Source organism: Clytia hemisphaerica, unplaced genomic scaffold (genome assembly GCF_902728285.1).
Source record: "Clytia hemisphaerica strain Z4C2 unplaced genomic scaffold, Clytia hemisphaerica genome assembly, whole genome shotgun sequence".
In the NCBI taxonomy this organism is placed as follows: domain Eukaryota; kingdom Metazoa; phylum Cnidaria; class Hydrozoa; order Leptothecata; family Clytiidae; genus Clytia; species Clytia hemisphaerica.
In genome coordinates, this window is record NW_027103286.1 from 2,348,244 (window position 1) to 2,374,119 (window position 25,876).

General features: G+C 35.6%; 3 protein-coding genes across 3 annotated transcripts in view; all 3 read left to right on the forward strand.

The window, feature by feature from the left end:
* Nucleotides 1-3,265: 3,265 nt before the first annotated feature.
* On the forward strand, nt 3,266-3,583 carry LOC136808394 (uncharacterized). The gene has a single exon (XM_067064935.1). The coding sequence runs from the start codon at nt 3,266-3,268 to the stop codon at nt 3,581-3,583; it is 318 nt and encodes a 105-aa protein (XP_066921036.1).
* Nucleotides 3,584-4,508: 925 nt separating this feature from the next.
* Nucleotides 4,509-8,715, forward strand: LOC136806925 (uncharacterized). The gene is made up of 5 exons (XM_067063496.1): nt 4,509-4,651; nt 4,880-5,354; nt 5,704-5,862; nt 7,083-7,269; nt 8,387-8,715. Exons 1-5 carry the CDS (start codon nt 4,523-4,525, stop codon nt 8,577-8,579), a joined length of 1,143 nt encoding a protein of 380 aa, XP_066919597.1. The 5' UTR covers nt 4,509-4,522; the 3' UTR covers nt 8,580-8,715.
* Nucleotides 8,716-10,160: 1,445 nt separating this feature from the next.
* The window catches only part of LOC136806935 (sushi, von Willebrand factor type A, EGF and pentraxin domain-containing protein 1-like), a 33,077-nt gene continuing 17,361 nt past the window's right edge, over nt 10,161-25,876 (forward strand). Inside the window, exons 1-14 of the mRNA XM_067063508.1 lie at nt 10,161-11,136; nt 11,667-11,831; nt 13,117-13,293; nt 13,927-14,139; nt 15,100-15,312; nt 15,793-16,011; nt 17,017-17,325; nt 19,180-19,452; nt 21,532-21,729; nt 21,996-22,490; nt 22,907-23,068; nt 23,261-23,422; nt 23,845-24,006; nt 25,530-25,699. Of these exons, the coding sequence (XP_066919609.1) occupies nt 10,362-11,136; nt 11,667-11,831; nt 13,117-13,293; nt 13,927-14,139; nt 15,100-15,312; nt 15,793-16,011; nt 17,017-17,325; nt 19,180-19,452; nt 21,532-21,729; nt 21,996-22,490; nt 22,907-23,068; nt 23,261-23,422; nt 23,845-24,006; nt 25,530-25,699 (3,693 nt within the window). The 5' untranslated portion in view covers nt 10,161-10,361. The remainder of the gene's footprint in view (nt 11,137-11,666; nt 11,832-13,116; nt 13,294-13,926; nt 14,140-15,099; nt 15,313-15,792; nt 16,012-17,016; nt 17,326-19,179; nt 19,453-21,531; nt 21,730-21,995; nt 22,491-22,906; nt 23,069-23,260; nt 23,423-23,844; nt 24,007-25,529; nt 25,700-25,876) is intronic.

Genomic DNA, 25,876 nt, shown 5'->3' on the forward strand with positions numbered 1-25,876 from the left:
TATGGCATTTTCTTCAACCATTCCAGACCCGATCAATCGAACTTGTCGAACCAATCGAACAATCGAACTAATCGAACTTCATCGAACGATTAAAGTTCGATTAAAAAAATTAATCGAACTCTTAAGATTTTTTAAAAGATTGTGAGTGTTCGATTGAGTTTGATCAATGGGTTTCGGTTCGATCAGCTCGATAAACCAATTTTGTTCGACAAGTTTGTGCTGCTCCGCCACCGTATATTCAGGTATATTAGCTTCTTTTCAAAGCCAAATTCGGAATGTAAATCGGGAAATTACTTCCGTTAACGGATTACACACTTTTCCTGTATCCTTTTAGCGCCAGAGGCAGTTTGTTGGGGCGTAGTATTCCGCCACTCGTCCGCATGCAAAATCGCAGCAGAGGGGCTACAGACTTTATTCCGGATAGACAAATATCCGGGTACAATAAACGTCAAGCTGTTAAGTCCGGGAACTGTCGAAATTGCAATCGCGTGCCAGGACAAAGTTTTTGCAAGCGAGGGAAGATAAATGAGGATTTAATATCATCGAACTAATCGAATTTTTACTGACCGAACTAATTGAACTGCTATTGCTTCAAAAATTGTGAGTGTTTGATTAGGTTCGATTTATTTTTCTAATCAAACTTTAATCGTTCGATGGAGTTCAATTAGTTCGATTGTTTGATTGGTTCGACAAGTTCGATTGATCGGGTCTGAACCATTCAACCATTTTCAATTTGTTCAATCATTTCGATTACATTTTCAATTACATTCGATCATATTTAATACCCATTGGGCTATAGGCTGTTAGGCAGCGGGCGTTTCCTAATTCTCTAATCTGCGTGCGGTCATTTTGAATGAAAACGAAAAAGTTTAAAAGGGCGCGCTATCATATCAGTGAAAGTTATTGTGACATGTTATGACAGAAAGTATGATTGATAAACTTGGTGGAGATAACAATCAAAGGAGCAGTTATCGAGTCTTCGAAGGGTTGTTAAGAAAGTGATCGAATACTCACAATTTTTTTGAAATTTTAGTACTCGACATTTGACATTTTAATCGATCTGCTATCAGGTTATTCTGTTGTTATTGAAATTACATTATGTTTTCTCTTCTAATTTATTATAGAGTCAAAATGATCTTGCGTCTAGAAAAAGGTCTATTTGATCTCTCATCATAGGGTCAACCCCCCCTGACTTTTGGTGGGTTACACCCAAAAAAATTGAAATGAAAACCGGGATCTAAAATACAGCCAAATATTTGGGGGGACCTGATATGTTTGGGGGGGGGCGGAATTTTAATGGCAAAGCTGGGGGCTGACTATTTCTTTTATTGTGTTTTTCTTTATATCACCACGTTTTTATCCAAAAACCTTTTTTACAGTCTATTGATTCTGTTTGTTTTCACTTGTAGCTACCATCTTGAATTAACCATTATACAGTAGCGTGGTGGCAGCTCGAGGCGCCGAAAAACAAAGGGCGCAAAAAGATGCTACTGATTACTAGATAATATGGCAGTTTTTGGCCAAAAAAGAGAGGAAAAACCCCAAAATATTTGTGCTTGCTTTGAGTGCGTTTTTTAAAAGACATTTTGACTTATCATAGCTAGTGGGTGTCATAATCAAAATCTTGACCGAACTTTAGTCGAACCACCACGCTACTGCAGATTATAGTCATTTTCAGCCACAAAATAAAGGCCTTTTTTACATCTTAAAAACCGTAAAGATTTCGAGAATGACAAAAGAATAGAGTGTGATTTTCCTAAAAACGATATTAAATTAACAAATATTTTATACTAGGTATAGGACTGGGGGCTGCTTAAAAAAACTTCTAATATTTGGGCGGACTATTTTTTTGCCTAGGACCTAGACCTGGGCTGACCCTATGACCATACAGTGATCAAAGTTCTTCCGTCTCAAACGGATTTCTGTCCCACAGAAATTTTTGTCAAAGTTTTCCTTCTCAGTTAGAAATGGTTATCAAGCAAGAAATAGGGATTTTATTCTCTAGAAAAATTCCATCAGAAAGAAATCTCGTATTAAAACTGTATGATAGGCATTTTAAAGACATTCTGAGTTGTTTTGATTAACATTAACAAATTTTAGTACCTTTCTAGCCAATCTAGGGGGTAAAAAATCTGAAAATTTTCTGACTCTCGGCCCCCAACCATAGTTGGGCCTGCGGGTGGCACTGTATACCAAAATATCTCTACCAAGAATTTTTCCGTCTCACAGAAAAAAACTGCTTTGACCAATGACCATAGTAAAAATTCAAAAGGACTTGGGTGTTTAAAACAGGGGGGGGGTCGGTACTAAAATTCAAGACACATATAAATACTAAAAGGTTTTTTGACGATTTTTGACATACCCCCACCTGATTTTTGAAAAAGGAAATTTAGTACACATGTACTAAAATTATTTTTTGACATTTTAGCATAGTGACCACCTAAATTAGGCTTATTTTGGAATTCGTTTCAGAGAGTGGGTCTTCTAACAAAATGCCAACTCTGGTTATTTAAGCTGTCAATGAACCTGGTCTATGTCTCTCTATTCTAGATAAAGACTCAGAAACAGTCAAGACACTTTTTCTCTGCTCTACTTTAGTTATTGCAAAGATTGATTGGTTATTTTTCACCTCTAATTTACGGCTTGTTATTTCTTTTCTATCCAGTTATCCATGGTTCTTTACAAAAATAAAACATTCAACTTTGAAAACATTTTTTTTGCCTAAGACTGTCATATTTGTCCGAAAAACACACCAAAGTGTCCGAAAAAAATTGGCACCCATGTTATTTTGATTCCCCTACCCCTTAGCTTTCCAAAAGTGTATAAGAAGTGCTTTGACTAAAAAAGTCGAGCAACCTAAAAAATCAAACAAATTTCCCCCTACTATTTCCAAATTTTCTGAAAGAAAGGCCACTGATGTATTTAATCCTTGATTGTTCTATTTAGGGTAATACAGGTAAACTCGGTTGAGAAATTGTTGAATGCAAAAACTTCACAATGTTTCATCATCAATTTAGGCAAGACTCAACATTTTAGTGAATAATAAGTATTCCTATCTGAAGAGTGCCAAACTTAAAATCATGGAAATTTTAAAATGTTCAATTTATATTATGGATAGTTCTTATTATTTTGATTTGAAATTTTCCTCCTTTGGTCAGTTAACTGCTTGTTTTAAACTCCATCAATAATGATTAATGTCTCAACTTTAATTCAGGATTTAATAATTTTATCGCATGTTATCATCTTTAGCCAAAATCTTGAAAAAATGGCTAGTCGTGCTTTGATTCAAAGGGTAAAGAAACAACTTGTGGATTTAAATAAAGTGTCTGTTAGACATGAAGGAATTTTTACTAAATACAGAGAACCTCCAAATGGATTTCTTTTTAATCGTAAACCATTAAAACCTGGAGAAAAAAGAGAATGGGAGCCTTGGCAAAAGATTTGGTATGTTGGATGGTCAACATCAGCACTGATTTTAGCAGTTGGAACTTATTATCGACCCGATGAAAGCATATTGGTGTGGGGAAGAAGAGAGGCTTTCAAAAGAATTGCTGAAATGGAAGGCACTGAAGATTCTGAATAGCTTAGTGTTTTTTGTGTGTTTGTAGATATATTTTCATAAATTGATTTTAAAATAAAATTGATATAAACTATGTTGTCTTTACTTCACTCATAAAAAATTCATTCAGAGAAATTGAAGTTTCCTCTGTAAGATATTTTACCGGTTCTACTGGTCAAACATCTCTGTGTTAACCTGATAAATTTAATTTTGAGCTTCATTTTTTATGGTATCTTTTTCAACCTTTGGATTTTCCATAGAAAAAAAAACCTTTAATTCAAATTAATGTATATTTTGTCTTTTCCAGTAAAAAATATTAAAAAAGTACCAAAAATGTTTGGTCGACTGCGATCATTGGGTTCAACCTCAAAAGTTATTGCAAACACTGTCAACAAGAGAAATACAAGTCAATATGTGAGCTCACGTCCATACACATTCAAATGGGGCATGCTTCCTGTTACATTGGTTTCTGTCCCAATGATATATTTCGGTGCAATGGTTGCTAAAAGTGGAGCAGAATTCTTGGAAGAATGGAATATCTTTGTCCCTGATGACGATGATGACTAAGCAGATTATTTCAATATTGGATCCAGTCATTCAAATCAAGATCACACTCTACGACTTTATTAAATATTTTCACTTGCCTAAGTTATTTGTTTTTCTTATAAATAATGAATAATTGCCTATTTTTTACTTTTGATTTTATTTTGATTTTTAGTTTTTTTGTGTAGTGTGTATTATATTAGGGAGAAAATAACAATGCACCATATTGTAGCCATTTCCTGACTTGAATTCCCAGTACGACATTATTCTCAAATCTTATTTTCTATTTTAGGCCTTTTTGCTTTAGTTGATTCGTATGGATAATTTATTATACCGCCTTATCAAAAAATCTTGCCTTGAATTTCTTTCAATAAGTTATTTTATATTATAACATTTATTCATTTTGGTTTCAGAGCAAAAATGAATGACATAGTAAAAAATACAGAACTTTTCATCAGCATTATGGGTATGTCAAGGACATCATCCGTTCAAAAGTGGGATCATGAAGCTTTCCAACGTGCTTTCAGATGGGCTCATTACTTTGAACAGGTAAAAAACATTTTTTGTGCAAGCTTGATTCTTTTCTCTGTAGTTATGATAGCCCCTTTGGATACCACCCACCGAGACACCTGAATCCTGTGTCATTTTTTGGAGCCTGCAAAGACAGAAACCTAAGAGTACAAAAAAAGAATTTTGTTCATTTGTCAAATATCTTCTCCACGAACATTTTGAGAAAGGATGTGTTTTAAATATTGTCTTAAAAAACTTTTTTTATAGGTTTACAAGAAAACAAGGTCGAAGCCCAATATCATGGAAAAGATTTCTAAGCAGCTTGATATGCTATGCAGTGAGGTGGATGTGAAGTGTGGCCTACAACCAATCCGGTATGAGGATCTACCACACGTCAGTCAAATCTTGCGCAAAAACCTCTTGGAAAACCCTCACTTGAATAGCGAATTCTATCTTGAATTAATCAGTCAGTTGAAAGACCCGCTACAACAGGAAGTGACTTACAAGAAACAGTTGCAAACATTGTCAAAGTTGAAAGCTACTCTGCAGATTTTACAATTGATCCAAAAACGTTTTGAATCGAAACAAGAGAAGAAGGATGAAGAATTGAAAGAAGAGGAGGATGAAGATGAAGATGAATGTGTTGCTAGTGATTGTCTACATCACCATGGCAATAAGAAATCACAAATCACTGCAAACGCATCCCTTCTTAGAAAATGTCTACTCAATGTCATTGGATCAGGTATCCCTCAAAATTTCCCCATTTTATGTTAAGCCTTACCACTTTATTCATAGTCTTTAAAAGTACGGGTATGGCAAAAAAAGATAATACCAAAATTAGAATGAAACTCAACATAAATTTCAAATAAAAAAAAGGTTTCAACACAATGATTGTTTTGATAGAATGGATTGATTTTTTTATGGTTCAACAGAAATTAAATTAAGGAGACTTAAAGCGGACATGTTTAAAGATGTGATTGTAGTAATATGAAACATGTTTTAACCTGGGCTAATAATCTGAAAATTTTTGAAGAAGTTTCATACTTAATCCACTTACATTTTATAAATTAAAACATTTTTTCGCTTTTCAGATTATTCAGCATTTCAAAGAAAGAAATATCAACTTCACTCAAAGCTAGACAGCATGTTGAAACACGAGTGTGGGTTGGATGTATTACTTTCAGCACTTTTAATTGAAGACAGTGACCAATTTGAAAATGTTACCAAATACATACTAGAATTTGTTGAAGGTTGGTAAATTTATTTTAAAGAAGAAAATTTGGTTTAAACTTTCATGGAGTGAAGCAGCTTAATTGCTTTTCCCTGTTTGTTGTGACTTTTAGAACGCATTTGGTTTATTTTTTCAGTGGACTGAAACAAATATATATTATTGTAGGGAATTTTGAGCTAAGGAGGATACAATGGGTTTACACAAAGTATTAGTACTACAATTATGGTCGAAATATATTGAGATTTTAGTGTATTTTAACGTTTTTCAGAATTTAAAATTCGGGTGTGATTTGCTATTTTAGCACTTCCACTTTCTTTCATTGAATATTTCGAGTTTAGAGGGGTTCGGTGGCTATATTCCAAGCCTTATTGGAGCAAATTTGAGCTTTTAAATACTGAGATCCTAAGGTCCTAAGTATAAAGTCTCATGTTAAAACTCTACTTTCAAACTGTAGTTTAAGGCGCTTGAAAATCATTTGTGGTGTTTAAAATTTCGCCGTGATATCCCCTTTGTCTCAAATATTTTGTCCAATATTGTAGTAATCTAATGGTTATGAGGAAAACCCGGGATAAATTTCCCGAGGTCAATTTTTAAATTTTTTGAAATTTGGAAATTTGACCGAGGTTAATTTTATATCCAGAATTTCATAAAAATAAGCATGGGATTCCTGGTTAATCTCATGGTTTGGATTGAAATTCTAACAATTCTGAAAGACGTCAATTTAACACTTGAAATCAATCTGAAATTTTAAAAGAGGTCTCAAAAAGTCAAAAACGCGAATCGAGTTTTAATTGGATAGTATTCCATTTACTCAAGCCTTCGAAGTTAATAAGAAATTCGAAAAAGGTGATGAATTTCCAAACGATAGAAATTTCACTTTTGCGGGAAATTACAAAAGCTAAAAGGGAATACAAATTATCGTAAGCAAAAACGTCAATCGAATTTCAATCAACCATGAGATGGGAGGGAAGGGAGCGCATCGAATAGTAGAGCGTCGTTTATGAGAGTTTCTTGTCGATGGGGACTTAGAGTATTAATGGAGTATCGAATAACAGAAAGTCGATTAAGAGAGCGTCAACTGTAATTACAATTCTATCTGTAAAATTTTGTGTACTTTTTAACCACTTATTTAAGAAAATGAAACATGCTTCCACTACAAATTTATAACAATAATATCAACTTAGGAAATACATGTTGAAAGTTAACCATAACCTTACTGTTTTGTTATCTGTCATTCAGATATTCTTGTACCGAAATGGAAGGTTAACTGGAAAGATTTCTTACAATTCCCATTATCCAACCTATATGGTCTGTGTAGTGAGAAACATCCTGCATTTTGTGGTGCATATCTTGATACTTTGATTTTGTGTGGAGATCGTATTCAAGAATTGCTCGTAAAGAATAACTATGTTCTTCTACTTGGAAAGTGAGTAGACTAACCCCTTTTCTAAAACTCCTTAAATCAGCAATGTTTCTTGTAGTCTACATAATATACAGCTTCAGGCTTTTAGTATTTACTCTTGGTCTATAGGCACTGCTATAAGCGGCCACTAGTGGCCTCCACCGGAAATTTGCTTTTTAAAAGGATTATTTATCAATAAATAGAGATTTCAAATAAAAGAATGTTTAAAACACAGCTGATTGGCTTAGGTTTCGAAGCTCTCTATGTTTCATTAAAACCTCAGTGCGCATGCGATGTATCCGGAAAAATTCAATATTCAAAACAAGAGCAGTGCGCATATCCCGAAGAGTAGAAGGAGTTTTACGCTCGAAACGAAGGAAGATATGACGTAGCCTAGATTTCTTGTCTTTTTTTCGCCTCAAATATTACCTTATTCTACTAACGTATTGGAAAATGAAACAAAATTCCGTATTACTTCGAATAAACGCCCCCTTCTTTTAAACGCCCCCTCGAATAAACGCCCCTCCTAAAAGGAAAATTATTTGATAAACGCCCCCTCAAATAAACGCCCCCTCAAATAAACGCCCCCTCAAATAAACGCCCCCTTCGAATGAACGCCCCCTCCAGGGGAGGGGCGTTTATTAGAAACTTGTGACTTTAATACTTCAATATCAGTGTTGATTGGGTTTGAAAAGGAAGATTTTAGTCATTTCTTGTAACCAAAGCAGTTTTCGATGCAATTTCAATCGTTGAACCAAAGAAATTTTTCACTTAAAAAATCCTGATAAAGAACTAAAAAAAGGGTATATTTGCTCTAAATATTCGACTTTAGACTAAAATAATTCAGTAAACGCCCCCTTCTTTTAAACGCCCCCCCCCCCTCGAATAAACGCCCCTCCTAAAATCGAAAAAAATAAATAAGCGCCCCGGGCGTTTATTCGAAGTAATACGGTAGTTCTCTGCCCACTAAAAGAGTTTGGTAAACAAGAATAAGTTTTGACCACCCTCACTTCAGTTAAATCGGAAAACGGGAGCTTTTGAACAATGATCTTAAGTTGGACCAAGACCTTTGACAGTTTTAGAATCCTAGAGTTTGTCTTGATAAAATATGATATTTTTTATTTTACTTTGATCTTTTCAGGAGGGATAAGGATGCGAACGAACAATTGTGCAAATACTTTTTTTTCTTGATGCAAAGTCACTTGTCAAAGTTTGCTCAAACTGACCCATCCTTAGAAGTCAAATTGTGCTCGCTCATCCAAAACAAAATTCGTAACACAGAAGAGATTCCTATTGATTCGAACGTGTGGAAACGACTTTCAGTGGAACTCTAAAAGTAGAATCGAAAGGAGTATACCTTGTATACTCCTTGATATTTTACTGCTGTCTCTGCTATAAAGCGAGGTAATTTTTTATAAAAATATATCGTGTTTGTCTTTTACATTACGCAAAACGACCTTAAAATACCAATTGCTTGTTTTTCTTTACCAAAATTTATTTTGTCCCATTTTAAGGATAAATCTTCACGTTGTTCTTCTTTACAGAATTCAGCGAGAGACCAATTTGAGGTCTGGAGTAAACTTCCTTTTTCAGCTGTTTTAACACGGAAAGTTTCTTTTCAATGTTTAAGTTTCTTAAAATGCTATTTTCTAAGAATTACACCTTTTAATTTCCTAATAATATTGGGAATTGAAATTCATTTAACATGTATTTAACTGTCCATTTAGGGGTACTTCGAGAAATTTTCGTCAAAATATCTATGACTAATATTGATTTTTGGCCAAAAGGATCATAAATTTCGGAAAAAAGCCTACGTAGTTATCATGTGATGATTTAATTCGATGAATAACGATAGACAAGGTGACTTCAATGCTCAATCAGGTATAAAAAGTGACTACCGATTGTATTGTTTCTTCTCTCTGGCCATTACACGTTTTTTTTTTATTAGAACACCTAAAATTTGGCTGAGCCTGGATGTGCTTATTTTTTTTAGCAATTTTCAGCCTAAAATGTTCTTAAATGCGTTCTTAATTTTTCAGACTACTCTAAATCGACAATATGATACAAAATAAAGAGCACTTAAATTTGGCAAAATTTGGACAATATTTGACTCTCGACTTTTGAAGATCCACCCCTAAATTCGGTTAAATTAAAACTGCTTAAAAAGAGAAAAAAATTGTAGTTTCTTGTCATTTTTTTCCAAACTGAGGCTGGGCATGTTCTTAAGATGTTCTTAATTTTTCGACGAATTTCAGCCTATATGTTCTTATAAACTAGGTTCTAATAAAAAAAAAACGTGTAGGTCATTAACTCTATATAGATATTACGAATCATCTTGAGACGCCACCAGTAAGTTCGGCGTCCGGGACTCAGATTTATATCATTCGAGTCGGATAGTAATTATAGCTTTCATCTATTAAAAAAAAAGGAAAAAGTAATTTAGTGGTGACAAAGTTATAAAAATATTGTTTTCAGTTACTTTATTTGCTTACAATAATGTTAACAAAAGAAAAACGGGGGTGTTTAATGCCTTTGTAAATTTTAAACAGCTGTTTTAATAAAAAAGAATATGCTATTCGCCAATTTTATCATATTGTACATTTCTTGGTACCCCTTTTTGCTTTTATTTCGCTTCTTTGCTGCTCAGATGAGATTCAAAGCAATACATAAAAACGAGAAATTGTTCAACATTTCCAGAAAGAAGTGTGCCTAATTCGGCACTACCTATATCCAAAATTTTTCCATTGCTCTCAATATTGAAAAAGCTTTCTTAAGATACTCAATTGTTTTATAGTATTAATATTTTATTTTTTCACACAACAATATAAAAATGACAAAGATCGGTTTACATAATGTATGTACGAAAGCCAGTAACAGCATAACGATTTCTATTCAAAATCAACAAACATTAGTTTGAATCAAAGTAAACGCGATGGTCAAGTGTATGTAGTCAGCCTGGCATCTGAATAAATAGTAAGCTATCGATAAAGTATATGATATTCTAATGGGTTTTGAAGAAGTAATTTTTTTCTGACCATCGGGTCGTGAATACGTTATTTAGAATTTATGTTGTCAATTGTATATGAAATTTTTGATGGTTTAGAATCTTCGCTAACATGTATTGTTTTCATGCTTTGCTGCTATTGTTGGCGAGTTTGAGATTGGCAATAGCTACAGGTGGAGATGCACAATGTTTGAAATATGACCGGAAGGTAACGAAGGATTTGAAAACTGGTGAAAAGAACTTTGTCAATTGTTTGGGCCAAACCGTTGAGAGTGGACAATCTGAGCTGGTCATTCTTCTCGATCGTTCTGGTAGTATGTGGTCTTCATCTCAGTTCAAAGGATCATGGACAACCCGTTATGATATTGCAAAGAAGTTCATCGAAGCATTGTTATCAGAAGTTCGTATCTCTTCTAATGCGACTCGAATAGCTCTTGGTACATTCACGAACTCGTATCATCGAGATATTAACTATATTTGGTACCCTACAAATGATAAGAATAGGTGTAAGTTCGAGAACGAATACAAATTACTTAAAGGGCCTTCAGGCGCAACCAACATCAAAGCTGCATTGCAGGATGCTTACGATATCTTTGCCGAACTCGATGATAATCCTCAGGACCATAGATATCGTCGCAAATCAAATAAAGTGGTACTCCTTCTATCAGATGGTAATGCAAACGTTTATTATGGTCCTAATCCTGGGAAACCTTCAGACGCATCTTACGAAGCTAATCAGTTACGTAATACCCACCGTTTAGTGTATACAATCGGTGCCGGTGATTTTGGCAAAAATCTAATGAAAAGCTGGGCTAGTCATCCTAGTGCTTTCTTAGATATCACTGATTTTAAACGAATGGCAACTCTGGCTCATAATATCCGTGGTGGTAAGTGTACATTTTTCTAACCAAAGAGATTTTGCGATTAACCTCCGCTGTTTTATAGCAATAGACGATATCGGCTTTCCGAATTCTCCCCGAATGATTACCCATGATGCATTGCGTCAAAAATTCACGGACGATATTGACTTTCCGTGAATTTTTTGCGCAATGCATCATGGGTAATCATTCGGGGAGAATTTGGAAAGCCGATATCGTCTATTCGTGGGAAATCAGGGGATACAAGGAGAAATTAGAATTTGCTTATCAAAATCTGAAACGGCGTGTGAATGTATTCGCGCCCTTACTCGAGCACATTTTTAGATGAATCTTATGTGCAACAACATAAACAATATAAACGTTGCGAGCTTAATTATCTTCTGAAAATAATTTCTTATTTCAGTTAATTTACCATAAATAGAATCTTTATTCGGAATAGTTACCACTAAAAGGTGATTTTCATCAAGTTGTGTAGGTGTTTCGGTAGGGATATCAATCAACTTTCTAAACTTTAATTTATAATTTCTTTCAATGTTTAGACCCTCATGAGAGAGATTATGATGATGTCAGTGATATTGATCGTAAGATTTGTGGAACCTGTTCACCCAACGCCGACTGTGGTTGTCATTTATTGAAAGGAAAACCAAGATGTGTTTGCAGGCGTGGTTTTTATGGAACGGGAGACAAAAGCGATGGATGTAAACGTAAGACTCCTTTTACGTTAGACTAGCGTACTAGTCTGTTAATCAATTATGTCCGATGGTGGGATTTTAAGGGCGGTGGATGTTTGTTAAAATAGGAGCTGCGTAGGAGAACGAACAAAAGTTAGCGAGAGGCTGCTGATTTAAGCCCTTGACGCCAACAAATTATTTACGCATTATTTTCACGCTTACCTAATTCCTACGCTCACTTGTACAGCGTTATACCGTTCCAGCCCGACTGGCGTTACGTTTAGTGTTGTCTGCAGAATTAGTTTGCTTTGTTAAATACCGTATTTCCTAAAATGATAAGTGACGTAGAACTCTTTTAAAGTTAAAATTTCCAAACAAAGAAAAAACGGTGCGGAAGAGTCGAACAATCAGAAGACATATCCAAAAATATTTCGAACCCCCCTTAACCAAGCCAAAAAAATTTCGCACCCCCCTAAGAAAAGATCTTAAATACCCACTCCCCCCTCCGTGCAATTGACTTGCCTTGTTCATAAGTTAGATGAAAGTAGCTGAAATATGAAATTGGATTTCAGAAATCGCTTCCTGAACTTTACAATCTCATTTATATATACTTTAATTTTTGTGTGTTTTTTTTGGCAAATTTCATCGTTGTGAGTGTTATAACTGAGGTGCAACCGGTTTGCGCCGACAGAGAATATTTTAAATCTTTAACCATCTTAATTAGCTAAAACCTGAATTTTTATGTTCTTGAAAAGCCTATCACAAAATTTAAAAATGACTACAGTTCAGCGACAATGCACCTCCTGGAGGCTTCCTGTTAGTGCGGAAGTTATTGAAAATAAGACTAAAATTTCAAGCTATATTTCTTGAAAATTGACAAATAAAGACAAATAATAGATTATGATTGGTGCAAAGTTTTAAAGTTGATCGGCTCTGATAAATGGTTATAAAAGACTTCATTTTTGAATCAATCTGGTGGGATGTCAAAACCGCACCCCCCCCCCACCTAAGGAAGGCAAAAACATTTCTCACCCTCCAATCCTCCATCCCCTCTAGTAGACACTCTATGACCACTCTCCACTTCCTTGACAAAACTTCCTCATTGCTACTCTTTTCCAAATTTCTCGAGATGTTAGCGTTCCAAGTATTTTTGCCAAGAAAACTCAGAAAATAATTTTAGAAATTTCAGATTTTCGTTCCTCTTTGGACCCTGTTGAAACAAACGAAAGACTTTTAACTTAAAAAAAAAAGAATGTCATGGAAAACTGGGTACAAGAAAATTGTAGAAAGTTTTCGAAAATTCATGATTACATCATAGGATGCCCTGCTGACACCTATGGTGAACGAAGAGGTTATCAAAAACCTGAAGATTGTAAAAAATGTCCCGCAAACTCGGAAACTACGTTGAAGGATGGTGAATTGGCATTATCGGTCGGATATTGCTCCTGTAAATTTGGTTACTCTGGAAACCCAGCTGCTGGTATCGCATGCACAGGTCAGCTATTGCTTTTCTTTCGATCTAGATGGACTTTTGGAAGCTTTTTTCTTAGGGAATTTCCTTGTGTTTTTTCTTCAGTATAAAACTTTCCTTAGTTTGATACTTTTGAAAGACATTGGGAAAAGCAACTAATTTTTTGCTACTACTAACAGAACATTTGATTCGTAAATATCCTGTAAAGTGGAACAGTCAATGCTCCATAATTCGAACCTTAGAAATTCTGTAATACGAACTACTACATTTTTCCTCTCAACTGTAAAGTTGGATAAACTCATCTCTGTAATTCGAATCTCTGTCTAATTCGAAAAAGATTCTTGGTCGCTTGAAAAACAAGTTAAAGAGAGTTAACCGTATTTCAAAATGACAATTGAACAATGAAATTAATGTTCATGACGTCAGTACTGGGGTACAACAGAACGCTTACTAAAGATAAATTATGTGTTTTCAGTAAACATAATCTTTTAGTGAGTTAAACCATAGTGTATGTTTTACCCTCGAAATTATTAAATATTATTGGTCGAAAAAGATGTCACTTGACTTTCCGTGGCAAAGAATTGTATTTGAATAACAGTTTCCTAAATTCTGTAGGCAGGTTTTGTTCTTATATCTGCCCTACTTCTTATATTATAGCAATCCCATGTGGGTCCTACCCAAAAATCAACAATGCCAGACCAGTAGACGAAAAAAGTTGTTTAAATGCAGTTTTCGGACAGCAATGTGAATATGAGTGTGCTCATAATTATAAAATGGTCAAACCATCAGAAAATACCGTTACCTGCACTGCATCGAAAGGAGTTGCCACATCCACTGGTTTCTGGAGCTCACCCCAACCACAATGTGAAAGTAAGTTATACAAATATAGTATTAATTTACGTTGCTTTTGAAAATAAACTTCGTTGGAAGGATAATTTTGAATGAATGAATTTTTAAGGATTTAAAAAAAACTTTTTCGAAAAATTCAAAAATCATTATTTATCTATCTTCGCCCTATCGTAAATAAACCAATTCCAATTTTTAATTCCAGACGTGTGTCTATTGTTTTTGTGGACAAACAAGTTCTTTTTGGACCTACCCCGGTGGAGGTCTTATAAATTAACCTGTGTTTGTTCGTCCGTTCGTTCGTTCGTTCGTTCGTCTGTTACCAACTTTTCTCAGGATTGAATCATAGGAATCTTTTGATTTTTGGTACAAAGGTGCAAAATGGTGGTGGCCAAAATGTGACGGAGCCCGATTTTCGAGTAAATTTTTTGGGTAAATTTGGGTAAAAAAATGGCTAAAAAAAGGGTTTTTTGGACTTTGTGAAATATTGGATCATTATTTTTTTCTGATTTTTTGCATGAAAGTAAGTAAAAGATGGCTCAAGCAGATTTTTGTAAAAACAGCTCAAAAAACGCATCTTTATTTATAAGAATCATTATTAATAAGCATACATCAATGTTCTTAGCCAAATTACTCAATTTTTTGATGAGATAGATGTTTTTTTTGCTCACGAAGTCTTGATTTTGAAAGATTATTTCAAGAGCATGAAATTTTTCTAAACGTTTTTTTTATAAGAAACAAACGACTAATTTTAATAGATCGTCACTATTTGTGTTCTGAATGATTGTTTAACGGTCATGCTCACGTAGATATCAATTATATTTGTTAAATGCATAACCAGGTAGGTCTCCATAAAAGTATCACTTGTTTTTCCAGTGAATACACAGCTTTAATACATGGTACCTTCACACTGGACTGTACCTAGAGAGATAGAGGTTCCAACTAGGGACAATTTGATTAAAAAAAACTTAATTTACATTTCAGGGATTACTTGTGTTGCGGAATGGTTATTAGCATCTGATTATCCTCGCTTTGAAAAGGTTTCATGTAATAACACACGAATTGACGACGATAAATACGGCAGCGGTACTTTCTGCGATTTTGAATGTAAATCAAAGTATTACCGAAAGAGTGGTTCTCCAAGAGTCACGTGTCAACCTAATGGTCAATGGGACGATGAAAGAGCATATTGTGAAGGTATTTTTTATGACATATTAATTTTGCAAAGTCATTTAACTTAAGGAATATCTGCCATTATGGAAGCAAATTTTCAGATTTGTAGAGGCGATCCCTTACGCAATTCGAACGTTTGGTTCCTTAAAAGTGGAAGTTGTGTAAAACTAAAAATTCTCTATTCTATACCCTTGAAATAACAATTCGGTCCTTTAATCAATTGAATACCGCTGTATTGACATCATTTGAGATCGAGCAAATTTTTTGGTCTTCTCCTGGTGGGTCCTTTACCGCATTATTCCTTTTACTCCGCCTGAGTAAAAGTTACAGTTGCAGGAGTGAGTATCAGTGCGGAAATCATGTTCTAGAGGCTTATTATGAAAGTCTTTAATTCGGGTCAATCGGCCAGGTGAAAATTAACCGCGACGTGGATAATTGTGCGATAATATGACGGGTTTCAAAGTGGAAAATGGGCTGCTAATCGTTATTTTTTTAAATTCTTAGTCAGTAAATGTCCAACTATTCAACGTTCAAGTGCTCACATCAGCGTGAAGGCCACTTCCACAGATTGTTTCAATACTCAAATTGAAGTTGGACAACAATGTTCTTTCCAATGCGATACCGGGTTCAAATTAACTCAACAACTCATTGAATGTATTCCTGGATCATTGGCTGTTGGAAAATGGTCACAAGATATCGATAAGAATTTACCAAAATGTGAAGGTATTAATTATACCAACTGGCATACAATGTCAAAACAGCGTCTATCTAACGTTCATAAGTTCTAGTTTAGACGGCTCACCTTTTGCCCTGCCTATTCTTATTCATGATATGCAATACTGGAGAGTCTCCCAAGAATTTTCAAAAAGTTCAACCCTATGCGTCACTTTTTCTATTGTTTGAGTGACGTATTGGATTGAACTTTTTGAAAATTCTCAGAAGACTCTCCAGTGTTGCATATCATGAATTGCGAATTAAAGTGGGCGTAAGGTGGGCTGTCTAAAGTCAATGCATTGCCCTCTTTTGACGTCAATGCAATGTCTTATTTCAATCTTTTCCAAGCAAAAATTTTAACTGCCAACTTTGTGCTCACTTTCTGTCTACTCGCTAACAATTAGAATAGGCAGGGCAGAAATTCGGCCGTCTAAACTAGAGCTAACATCCATTGTAAGGTCAGATGAACGTTCACATGACGTCGTGTACAAACTGGGCTCAATACTTTACAATTCCTACTACTAGAATATCACCTATTTTCTCATAAGAAACCACTCTCTAAAAAGAAAGGAGAGTATTTGGTGTAGTTTCAAATGTCTTTTGTCTTGTTGCTCGCAAATCATTGAAAGGATTTTAGGATCTAGGACTAGACGATGCTATCGTACTTGAGGATAGTAAACGCGGGAAAAACGCATAATCACGGCGGTTCACGGCGAAAAATAGCGACCGTATAGTTTGGAACAAACAGATATTGTCTACACAGTAAACACCTCCACCACTACTGACCCGCACACGGTTAACCTCCATTTCCAAATTCATCCTGTTTCCTAGCCTAAACTAATGACATTTTCAGTGACCTTGTGTAGACGATCCTCTAGTCTGGGACATAAAGTTCTATGTTCTGATAGCGGAACGAGCTCGGGAAGGCTCAGCTGACATAAATGACCATTTAAAGTTACGGTACCCTTCGCATTCGGAATCGTAAATCAAAATCCCCCCTCTTATCTGATTTAGATATCACTGACCCTGTCTTTGAAAGGAAGGATGAATGTAACACTGGTATTACAATTCGAAAGGATACACTAGAAGATCAAAATTACGCCTCTATCAATTTTGATACTATCAGAGCTACAGATAATAGCGGAGAAAGACCAAAAATGTCTTGTGTGACTGAAAGTAATCAACCTTGTGAATACAAGATGGGTGTAGATTATAAATTTGGTTTGGATGAACAAGGCAAAACAAGCACAACAAGAATTAGGTTCAAAGCAACAGATGCCGCAGGAAACTCAGAAGTTTGCCGCTTCAAAGTCGTCATTCAAGGTAAATAATTTATGGCCATTTTTGGACCTACCTGGAGGTCCTAAAATTAACCTTTGTCCGTCCGTCCGTCCGTTCGTCCGTTCGTCTGTTACCAACTTTTCTCGAGATTGGCTCATTAATTTTTTTCTGATTTTTGGCACAAAGATGCAAAATGGCAATGCCCAAAATGTGACAGAGCCCGATTTTTGAAAAAAAATTATGCCGGAAAAACTGTTTTTTTGGCATTTTCTCGAGATTTTGCTCAAAGATGCGTATTAACAATGCCCAAAACATGGCCGAGGCCGATTTTTGAGAAAAAAAATTTTCCGGCGTAAAATGCCGGAAATCGCCGTTTTTCTGGATTTTCATTGGACTTTTTCCTTATAATTGGTTGTTTTTTTCATTCAAAAAAAATATTAATAGCAATGCCCACCATCAAGCATGTTTTAATTTTCAATAAAATTGATTTTTGAAGCCGGAACTATTTAAAAATCGCCGGAACAACCTATTTTCGCCGGAAAGACAGTATTTCTTGAATTTCTCAAGCTGTACTTTATATTTTTTTTATGAAATTTTGCACACTGATGCAAAATGACAATACCTAAAATGTGACGGAGCCCGATTTTCGAAAAACATTTTTTTCCGGCCGAAAATGCTGGAAATATGCCGGAAAAACTGTTTTTTTGACATTTTCTCGAATTTTCATCCTTAGTTTTTTCTGATTTTTTGCAGAAAGATGCGTATTCGCAATGCTCAAAACATGACCGAGTTCGATTTTTTCTCAAAAAAAAAACAAAAAACATCATTGCTGCAATTCCCACCATCAAGTATGATTCGATCGTCAATAAAACTGATTTCTGCAACCGGAACTTTCTATATCTTTTTTCCCTTCTCCCCTTCCCTCTCCCCATCAACAATCAATGATGAAATTTAACGCTAAACATTATATTTTCTAACGGATTGTTTCTGTTTTTCTCCTTATTGCTATCTAACTTTCATCATCAGGTAGGTCCATTCAGCATCTAACTTGTTTAGTGAGTGATATGGTTTCACCCCCCCCCCCCCCATCAAACTTGGGGGATTTAGAAATTTACCAAGATGGACAGATATTTTTTTTATTTGTCAAATGTTTGGGGACTAAGGCGGATAGGGGGATTTATGATGGGGGTTAATTTTTGTGTAAAAGAATTTTCTGTTTTCAATTTCTGGTAATAAATTATTTTTGACTTTTCACTCAGATGTGCTCCTATAATATTCAAGGAGATTTCTAGTGTTAATATAAGGGAAAACCCCTTTAACAATATTGGAAATTACATTTTCCCTCACTTCAGGTTTTCTCTAAATAAAAAAAAGCAAATCTATAATTGTATTATGTCCGTTTTGAACTTTTATGCCACCTTTTAACAGATTTTTTAAACAAATTAATTCTTCAAGTAAATTTAGAAAAGAAAACAGTGCGATGTATGATTTCAGTTGTTGCAAAATATAACGAAGGCCTACGACTTGTCCCCAAGTTCTATTTTTTGGTCATAGACTGGCTAAGGCTGATGGGAGGGTTTAAAAGCTGGACGAAACCATGGTGATGGGTGTGTAAAGGTCAGTGACGCAAGCTGTTAAAGATGAAAGTTTTTTGAATGAGCTTTTGAAGAATTTTTTCAAAAAATATCCTGTGCTTGCGTACAAAAGCTGTATTAGTCAAATGTCAAATTGAAACATTAACCTGTCTCTGATTTTTATTTCAATGATCCCTTTCTTTACTTTGTTGAAATAAATGACTTTCTCTAGCCTACACAAAAGACAGCTCTAGGCTTTTAGGCTCGAAACGAAGGAAGATATGACGTAGCCTAGACTTTCTCATACTTCTTTCTTTCATAGACAAGCAAAAACCAAAGAAGTTAGATTGTCCAGATAACATTGTAAATGAGACTTCAAATGCAGACATGCAAATCTTTTGGAAAGTTCCAACATACGAAGACAACTGTGGAAAATATCCTAATTGTTCTATTGATGTTATTCCAATGGAAGGTCCCATTTCTGGATCCAAATTTGCGAAAAAGACCGAAACCACTATACGCTACACAGCACGCGATCCGTCAGGAAACTTGAATGAAGAATGCACGTTTACGGTAAAGGTCAACGAAAAACCAGGTACGTTTAATTCCTCTATTCTGTTGTATTTTGTACCAACTCAGCGTACTAACCCACAGTTACTAACTTGATCTTTAGATTTTTGGACCTACCCCAGAGCTCCTTTAAATTAAATTCGTCCCTCCGGCTGTTATAAGCTTTTCTCGAGATTGGTACATTATTTTTTCAGATGTAAAATGTTTATTAAAATCTGATGGAGCCTGATTTTCGTAAAAATAAATTTTTAGGCTAATTTGGATCAAAAAGTGCTAAAAAATGGGTTTTTCTTGGACTTAGTATGAAATTTCTTCATCAGTTTTTTCTGATTTGCTGCAAGACAGAGGACAAGGTTCTCAAAAAATCTCTAAAAATCGGAAACCGTTTTTCTGGAAATCCCTTTCCGTCATTTTTTAGGGAAAAAGAGCACTTCTATCTGTATTTCCAACTTCAGTTGAGGTACCGCCATTCTGTGTGCATGCCTTGAATAATTTTGGACAGTCTGAAAACCTCAAAAAGGGTCAGACTTGGTTTAAGTTTTTTCTGCACTTTTTTCCATGGGACAGCATGGGAAAAATTTGCGTTAGCTTTCGCTTTAGCTACAATACACGAATCTCATATTAGCAAAATCATATAAAAAGATTACGAAAAACGTCGAATAAAGCTCTGATTCATAAACATATTTAAAAAATGTCCAGTGAGGAAAATACCCAAAAGATGGCATACTGGAGAAGTGGGACGTGGGACGGTGGGACGCTCAGGTGGGACGCTAAGGTGGGACGGTAGTGGGACGGTAGTGGGACGCTAAGGTGGGACGGTAGTGGGACGCTAAGGTGGGACGCTAAGGTGGGACGCTCTTTTATTAGAATATTGTCTTTTTGTCTTTATAATTATTTAATGAAAATTGTGAAATCAATTTCTGGCTCCTTTTCTTTGGTTGGCTAGTAATTTATAGAACACTACTGTAAGTCTGCGATAACGTATTTCGAAAAAAAATGATGCACAAACAAATGAAAATAAAACCAAAAAACTCAATAAAAATCTAAAAACAACTTTCAACGACGGACACGCGACTTTAAAAATCTTTAGCCTAGTCAACTTCATAAAATTTGATGAAAGAAGTTTTTGGGCGCCACGTGTATGTTTCACCTCACGGGTTTTCCCTTTCACGTGAACAATGTGGATACTTTTATTATTCATGCTGATGGTGTAACCCTTTGTTGTCGATTCGAATGTTTTTCCTTTCATTCGAATTTTGAATTCGAAAAGTAAACATCTTGTCTCTGGGGAAATCCCTGTGATTGGAATGTTCATTTTTTATATGATACTCTTTAAAATCAGTTCTCGCAGATTTAGACATTTAGCCTCTAGGCTAAAAAGAGCGTTAGAATTGTTGAAATTGCTCTGTAAATTACACAATTGAATTACACAAAAAGAGCCAAGAGGAGGAGTCAGAAATTGATTTATCTGACTGACTAGCTTTTTGTGTCTTTGTAGCTTCGATCAAATTGATTATGTTATTATTTTATAATACATTCACTATGAAAAAAGTCAAAAACATTTCGATCGATCTGTGTATTGTTTATAAGTACTTGACCTGTCCCTCTTCACTGTATTATAAAAAGAAAAAGACAAAATACATATAAAAGCGTCCCAAAGTCCACCTTGCGTCCCACTACCGTCCCACCTTAGCGTCCCACTACCGTCCCACCTTAGCTTAGCGTCCCACTACCGTCCCACCTTAGCGTCCCACTACCGTCCCACCTTAGCGTCCCACTACCGTCCCACTTGAGCGTCCCACCTGAGCGTCCCACCGTCCCACGTCCCACTTCTCCAGTATGCCCCAAAAGATACTGATTTTGCCCCTGGGACAAAAGTAGAGACACACAAATGTTATTAAAAGTGTCGATTTCACTTTTATTGGTAGAAAGGAAAATGGGGTGGAGACACGAGAAAGCGTTTCAGGTTGGTGGGATGGAGCATGTTGCATTGCACCAACGCGAAAAAAACTTTTCTTGTCTTGCCTTGATACTTTCGCTAGGCGAAATTAATAAATTCTATTATATAAATGTATCATCTGTCGTGCCATCCTCTATTTTTTAGTTTCGAATATCTGCCCTCCGTTAAAAGCACCCGTCAACGGCGCCGTCTCTTACTTCCGACCATTTTCTTTGGCGCAAACGTACTGTCATAGTGGTTTCTACCCAGAAGGCAAGATTGCATTCTTGTATGTGTGCGTCAATAATGAGTGGAAAGATACAAGTCCTGCCAACGCTCCTGTACCGTTACCTGATTGCTTGTGTAAGTTCACAAGAAAACTTTTTCCTAAGAGAACTCATAATATTCAATTTAGGCTATAGAAAAGTTGTTTCAATTTGCCGCCACTGGCAAAAACTGGGATATGAAGATTTCTTTCTACCAGTTAAAAATCATGATATAGGAAACCACTTAGTATTATTTTGAACCTCGCTAATTCTTCTCCCTTACCTTTCCTCACGTGGACAATATTTTTTTAAATTGTGTTTACTATAAAATTATTGAATGTTTTGATTATGATTTGTCAACAGCTCGTACACCAGTGGATATGGCTTCTATGGGATTTGTCATGTTATTATGGTTTGATGGTGATTGCACCAAAAAAGCTGTTCAGCAATCCATCATTGCAAAGTTCGCTGGCAATGCTGGTATCCCTCCAAATCTCCAAGATGGCATCCAATTTCATTGTGGTTCTACAACATTGGTAAATCGCCGCAAAAGAAGTACTTCTAAAACCATTTCAATTCGTTACAAAGCCTCAACAAGAACTGATGTCGAAAAAGTCAAAGCCAATCCTGATCAAGAAATTAAGAAACTAAAAGATGATTTAACCAAGAAAGTTGTTCCAAACGAAATCAATCGAATGAATAACCAAAGGTCTTGGAAGTTCTTGAATAAAGGTGTTGGTGCTTTACAATCGGTTAGATCAGAGGGTAATGTGAAAGAGGTATGTGGTGGCGAAGGACAAGTCGAAGGAACACAGTTCGACCCTCGTGTACCAAGCTCAAATATATTACAAAAATGCGGTAAGCAGTTCTTCCATCTATGAACTTTTTTATTTCCTTGCTTACCGCGTCTAGAAAATGCTCAAATAGTCCTAATTATAAGTAGGGCCGTAGTGTACATATGTTATAAGCTTATATTTTTATTATCATTAATATTTTTATTGATCTTTTGAGGTACCACACCAATATTTTTTATGGTGTATTATATAAAGGGACATCTGTGATAAGACACTGGAGTCACCATAAATCGACCTTCTAAAACTCAAACAAGTTATCTGGCCTTTTCCAACCCTTTTAATCATTCCCACTTACCGAAAATTTCCATCACCCAACAAATTAGTTCGAGTTATGGGGACTTCACTGTTAGTTACAAATTTAATGATCTCAAAACCAATACAACAATCTTTAACCTATGTAAAAACTCTTGATGTTCACAGTGCAATGCGGTGCAGGATTCTTCAAGAATGTCAAGACATTACAATGTGAAGCGTGCCCCAAAGGGACGTACCAACCAGAAGCTGGTCAATCTACTTGTTTACATTGTCCACAGGGGAGCCTGGTCACTGACGGAGATGTCAAATCGTTCACTTCTTGCAAAGGTGAAGATTTTTCGTTAAAACACAATCCTGTCTAAAAAACTTTGATCTACCCCGAACTCTCAACGAAATACTCCTTCTTCATCCAATCAAAGATACCAGGCGTTAACCCCTGCAATTTGGAAAAAGGGTTTATTTTGGATTTTGACTCAAAGTGTCTTTTCTTCCCTCTCACTCTCTCTCTTTCTCTCTTAGAAATTTGCAAACCAGGAGAATATTCATCAAACGGATTAGCTCCATGCTCGATTTGCCCAGTGGGCACTTATTCTGATGATTATCGATCAGCATCTTGTAAATCATGTCCTGCTGGAACAACCACTGTCAAACCTGGTACCATCTCCAAGTTTGATTGTGGAAGTAAGTGAATTATGTGTCTCATTCTAAAGTCCCTCTAAAATAATTTATTACAACCCATTCGATTTTCCATGTATTTTAGAACATATTTGACTTAATAGTTTAGTGATTAATCCTGGGTTACTGGGATACCTTCAGGATCTGGGAGTGTAGAATACTTTTTAAATAGTTTTTATTGATAAGTTTTAAGTGGCTGAACTTTTTTTAAAACAATGTCTGCTCCTTGATTACTGGTAATTTTGGGTATGAATAAACGATCTCGTGTGGTTTTTCACGATGAAAGACTTTTATTGTTTGTGGTATACACTTTCTGATATAGATGAGAGAAAAATAATTTCCAGATCAACCAAAATAGCTCTAACAGTCTGTCAGGACATCTGAATAACCTTGTATATTCCATTTATCTTGTTTCCTTTTCTTTTCAGGTACTTGCTCTCCCGGAACATACTCAGGCAATGGTGTTGAACCTTGCAAACCATGTCCCAAAGGAAGTTACCAGCCATCACGTGGTGAAACTCGTTGTCTCGATTGCCCAGGGCTGAAATCAACAGCAAGTCCGGGATCATCATCCAGTGGAAGTTGTATGGGTGAGTAAAGATTCTATCCTACTTATTACCTTTAAAGAAATATGATTACGGTTCAAGAGGTTAATTAGGACGTGAGATGACGTGAGTAAACAAGCATGTACATGGGTTAAGGTTAGTTAGGGTTAGGGTTAAGATTTTGTTTAAAATTTTCTGAAGTAAAATATGTATAGGCGGACACACGGGCGTATCAAATCACTGATATTGCTTAACTTTTTGTTAAAAGTTCTTACGCCTTACGCGGATTTCTGTCTCAATGAAGTATATTTTAGAGGCTTTTCCGTCTCAAATTTCTGCATAATTCACCATAGTTTTAAAGTGTATAATCCATTTTCTGTATCAGAAGAGAAATCTTGTTTTGACCACTGAGTTAAATTAGATGTTCTTGAAATTCAAGATCCTAAACAAAAATACTGACGGTTATGAGTGTAAGACAAGGAACCTCCGTCTCAGCGAAGTATATAAAGATGCTTTTCCGTCTCAAAATTCTGCATAATTCACCATGATTTTAAAGTGTATAATCCATTTTCTGTATCAGAAGAGAAATCTTGTTTTGACCACTGAGTTAAATTAGATGTTCTTGAAATTCAAGATCCTAAACAAAAATACTGACGGTTATGAGTGTAAGACAAGGAACCTCCGTCTCAGCGAAGTATATAAAGATGCTTTTCCGTCTCAAAATTCTGCATAATTCACAATGATTTCAAGAATATGTGCTAATTTGCCGTGTAAAATCCATTTTCCGTCTCAGACGAATTACCGTCTCAGCGAAGTATATAAAGATGCTTTTCCGTCTCAAAGTTCTGCATAATTCACCATGATTTCAAGAATATATGCTAATTTGCCGTGTAAAATCCATTTTCCGTCTCAGACGAATTACCGTCTCAGCGAAGTACATAAAGAGGCTCTTCCGTCTCAAAATTCTGCATAATTCACCATGATTTCAAGAATATGTGCTAATTTGCCGTGTAAAATCCATTTTCCGTCTCAGACGAATTACCGTCTCAGCGAAGTATATAAAGATGCTTTTCCGTCTCAAAATTCTGCATAATTCACCATGATTTCAAGAACATGTTCTAATTTGCCGTGTAAAATCCATTTTCCGTCTCAGACGAATTACCGTCTCAGCGAAGTATATAAAGAGGCTCTTCCGTCTCAAAATTCTGCATAATTCACCGAAATTTCAAGAACATGTGCTAATTTGCCGTGTAAAATCCATTTTCCGTCTCAGACGAATTACCGTCTCAGTGAAGTATATAAAGATGCTTTCCCGTCTCAAGATTCTGCATAATTCACCAAAATTTCAAGAACATGTGCTAATTTGCCGTGTAAAATCCATTTTCCGTCTCAGACGAATTACCGTCTCAGTGAAGTATATAAAGATGCTTTCCCGTCTCAAAGTTCTGCATAATTCACCAAAATTTCAAGAATATATGCTAATTTGCTGTGTAAAATCCATTTTCCGTCTCAGGCGGTAAACCTTGCTTTGACCATTGATAAACTAAAACCATTCTTTCTGTTTGCAGATATTCAAGATTGCCACAGTAATCCGTGTTTGAACGGTGCGAATTGCGTGGATTTGAAGGATGACTATGAATGTCAATGTCCCAAAGGATATTGGGGGCATGATTGTGAAAAAGAAGTTGATGAATGTGCTCTACAACCGTGTTTGAACAACGCAACTTGCATTGATAAGGTAACAGTCTTCCATCAAAGATGATTTTAGATGCTTTTTTTCTAAGGAATGGGACTTCTATCGGATACTAGTAAAGGTTTTTCTATTGGGTGTTGCACAATCTCAAATCACAGATCCTCCATTCTGCGCATACCACAAACTGCTCTAAAGGGATATGGTGAATGTGACGATCTGACC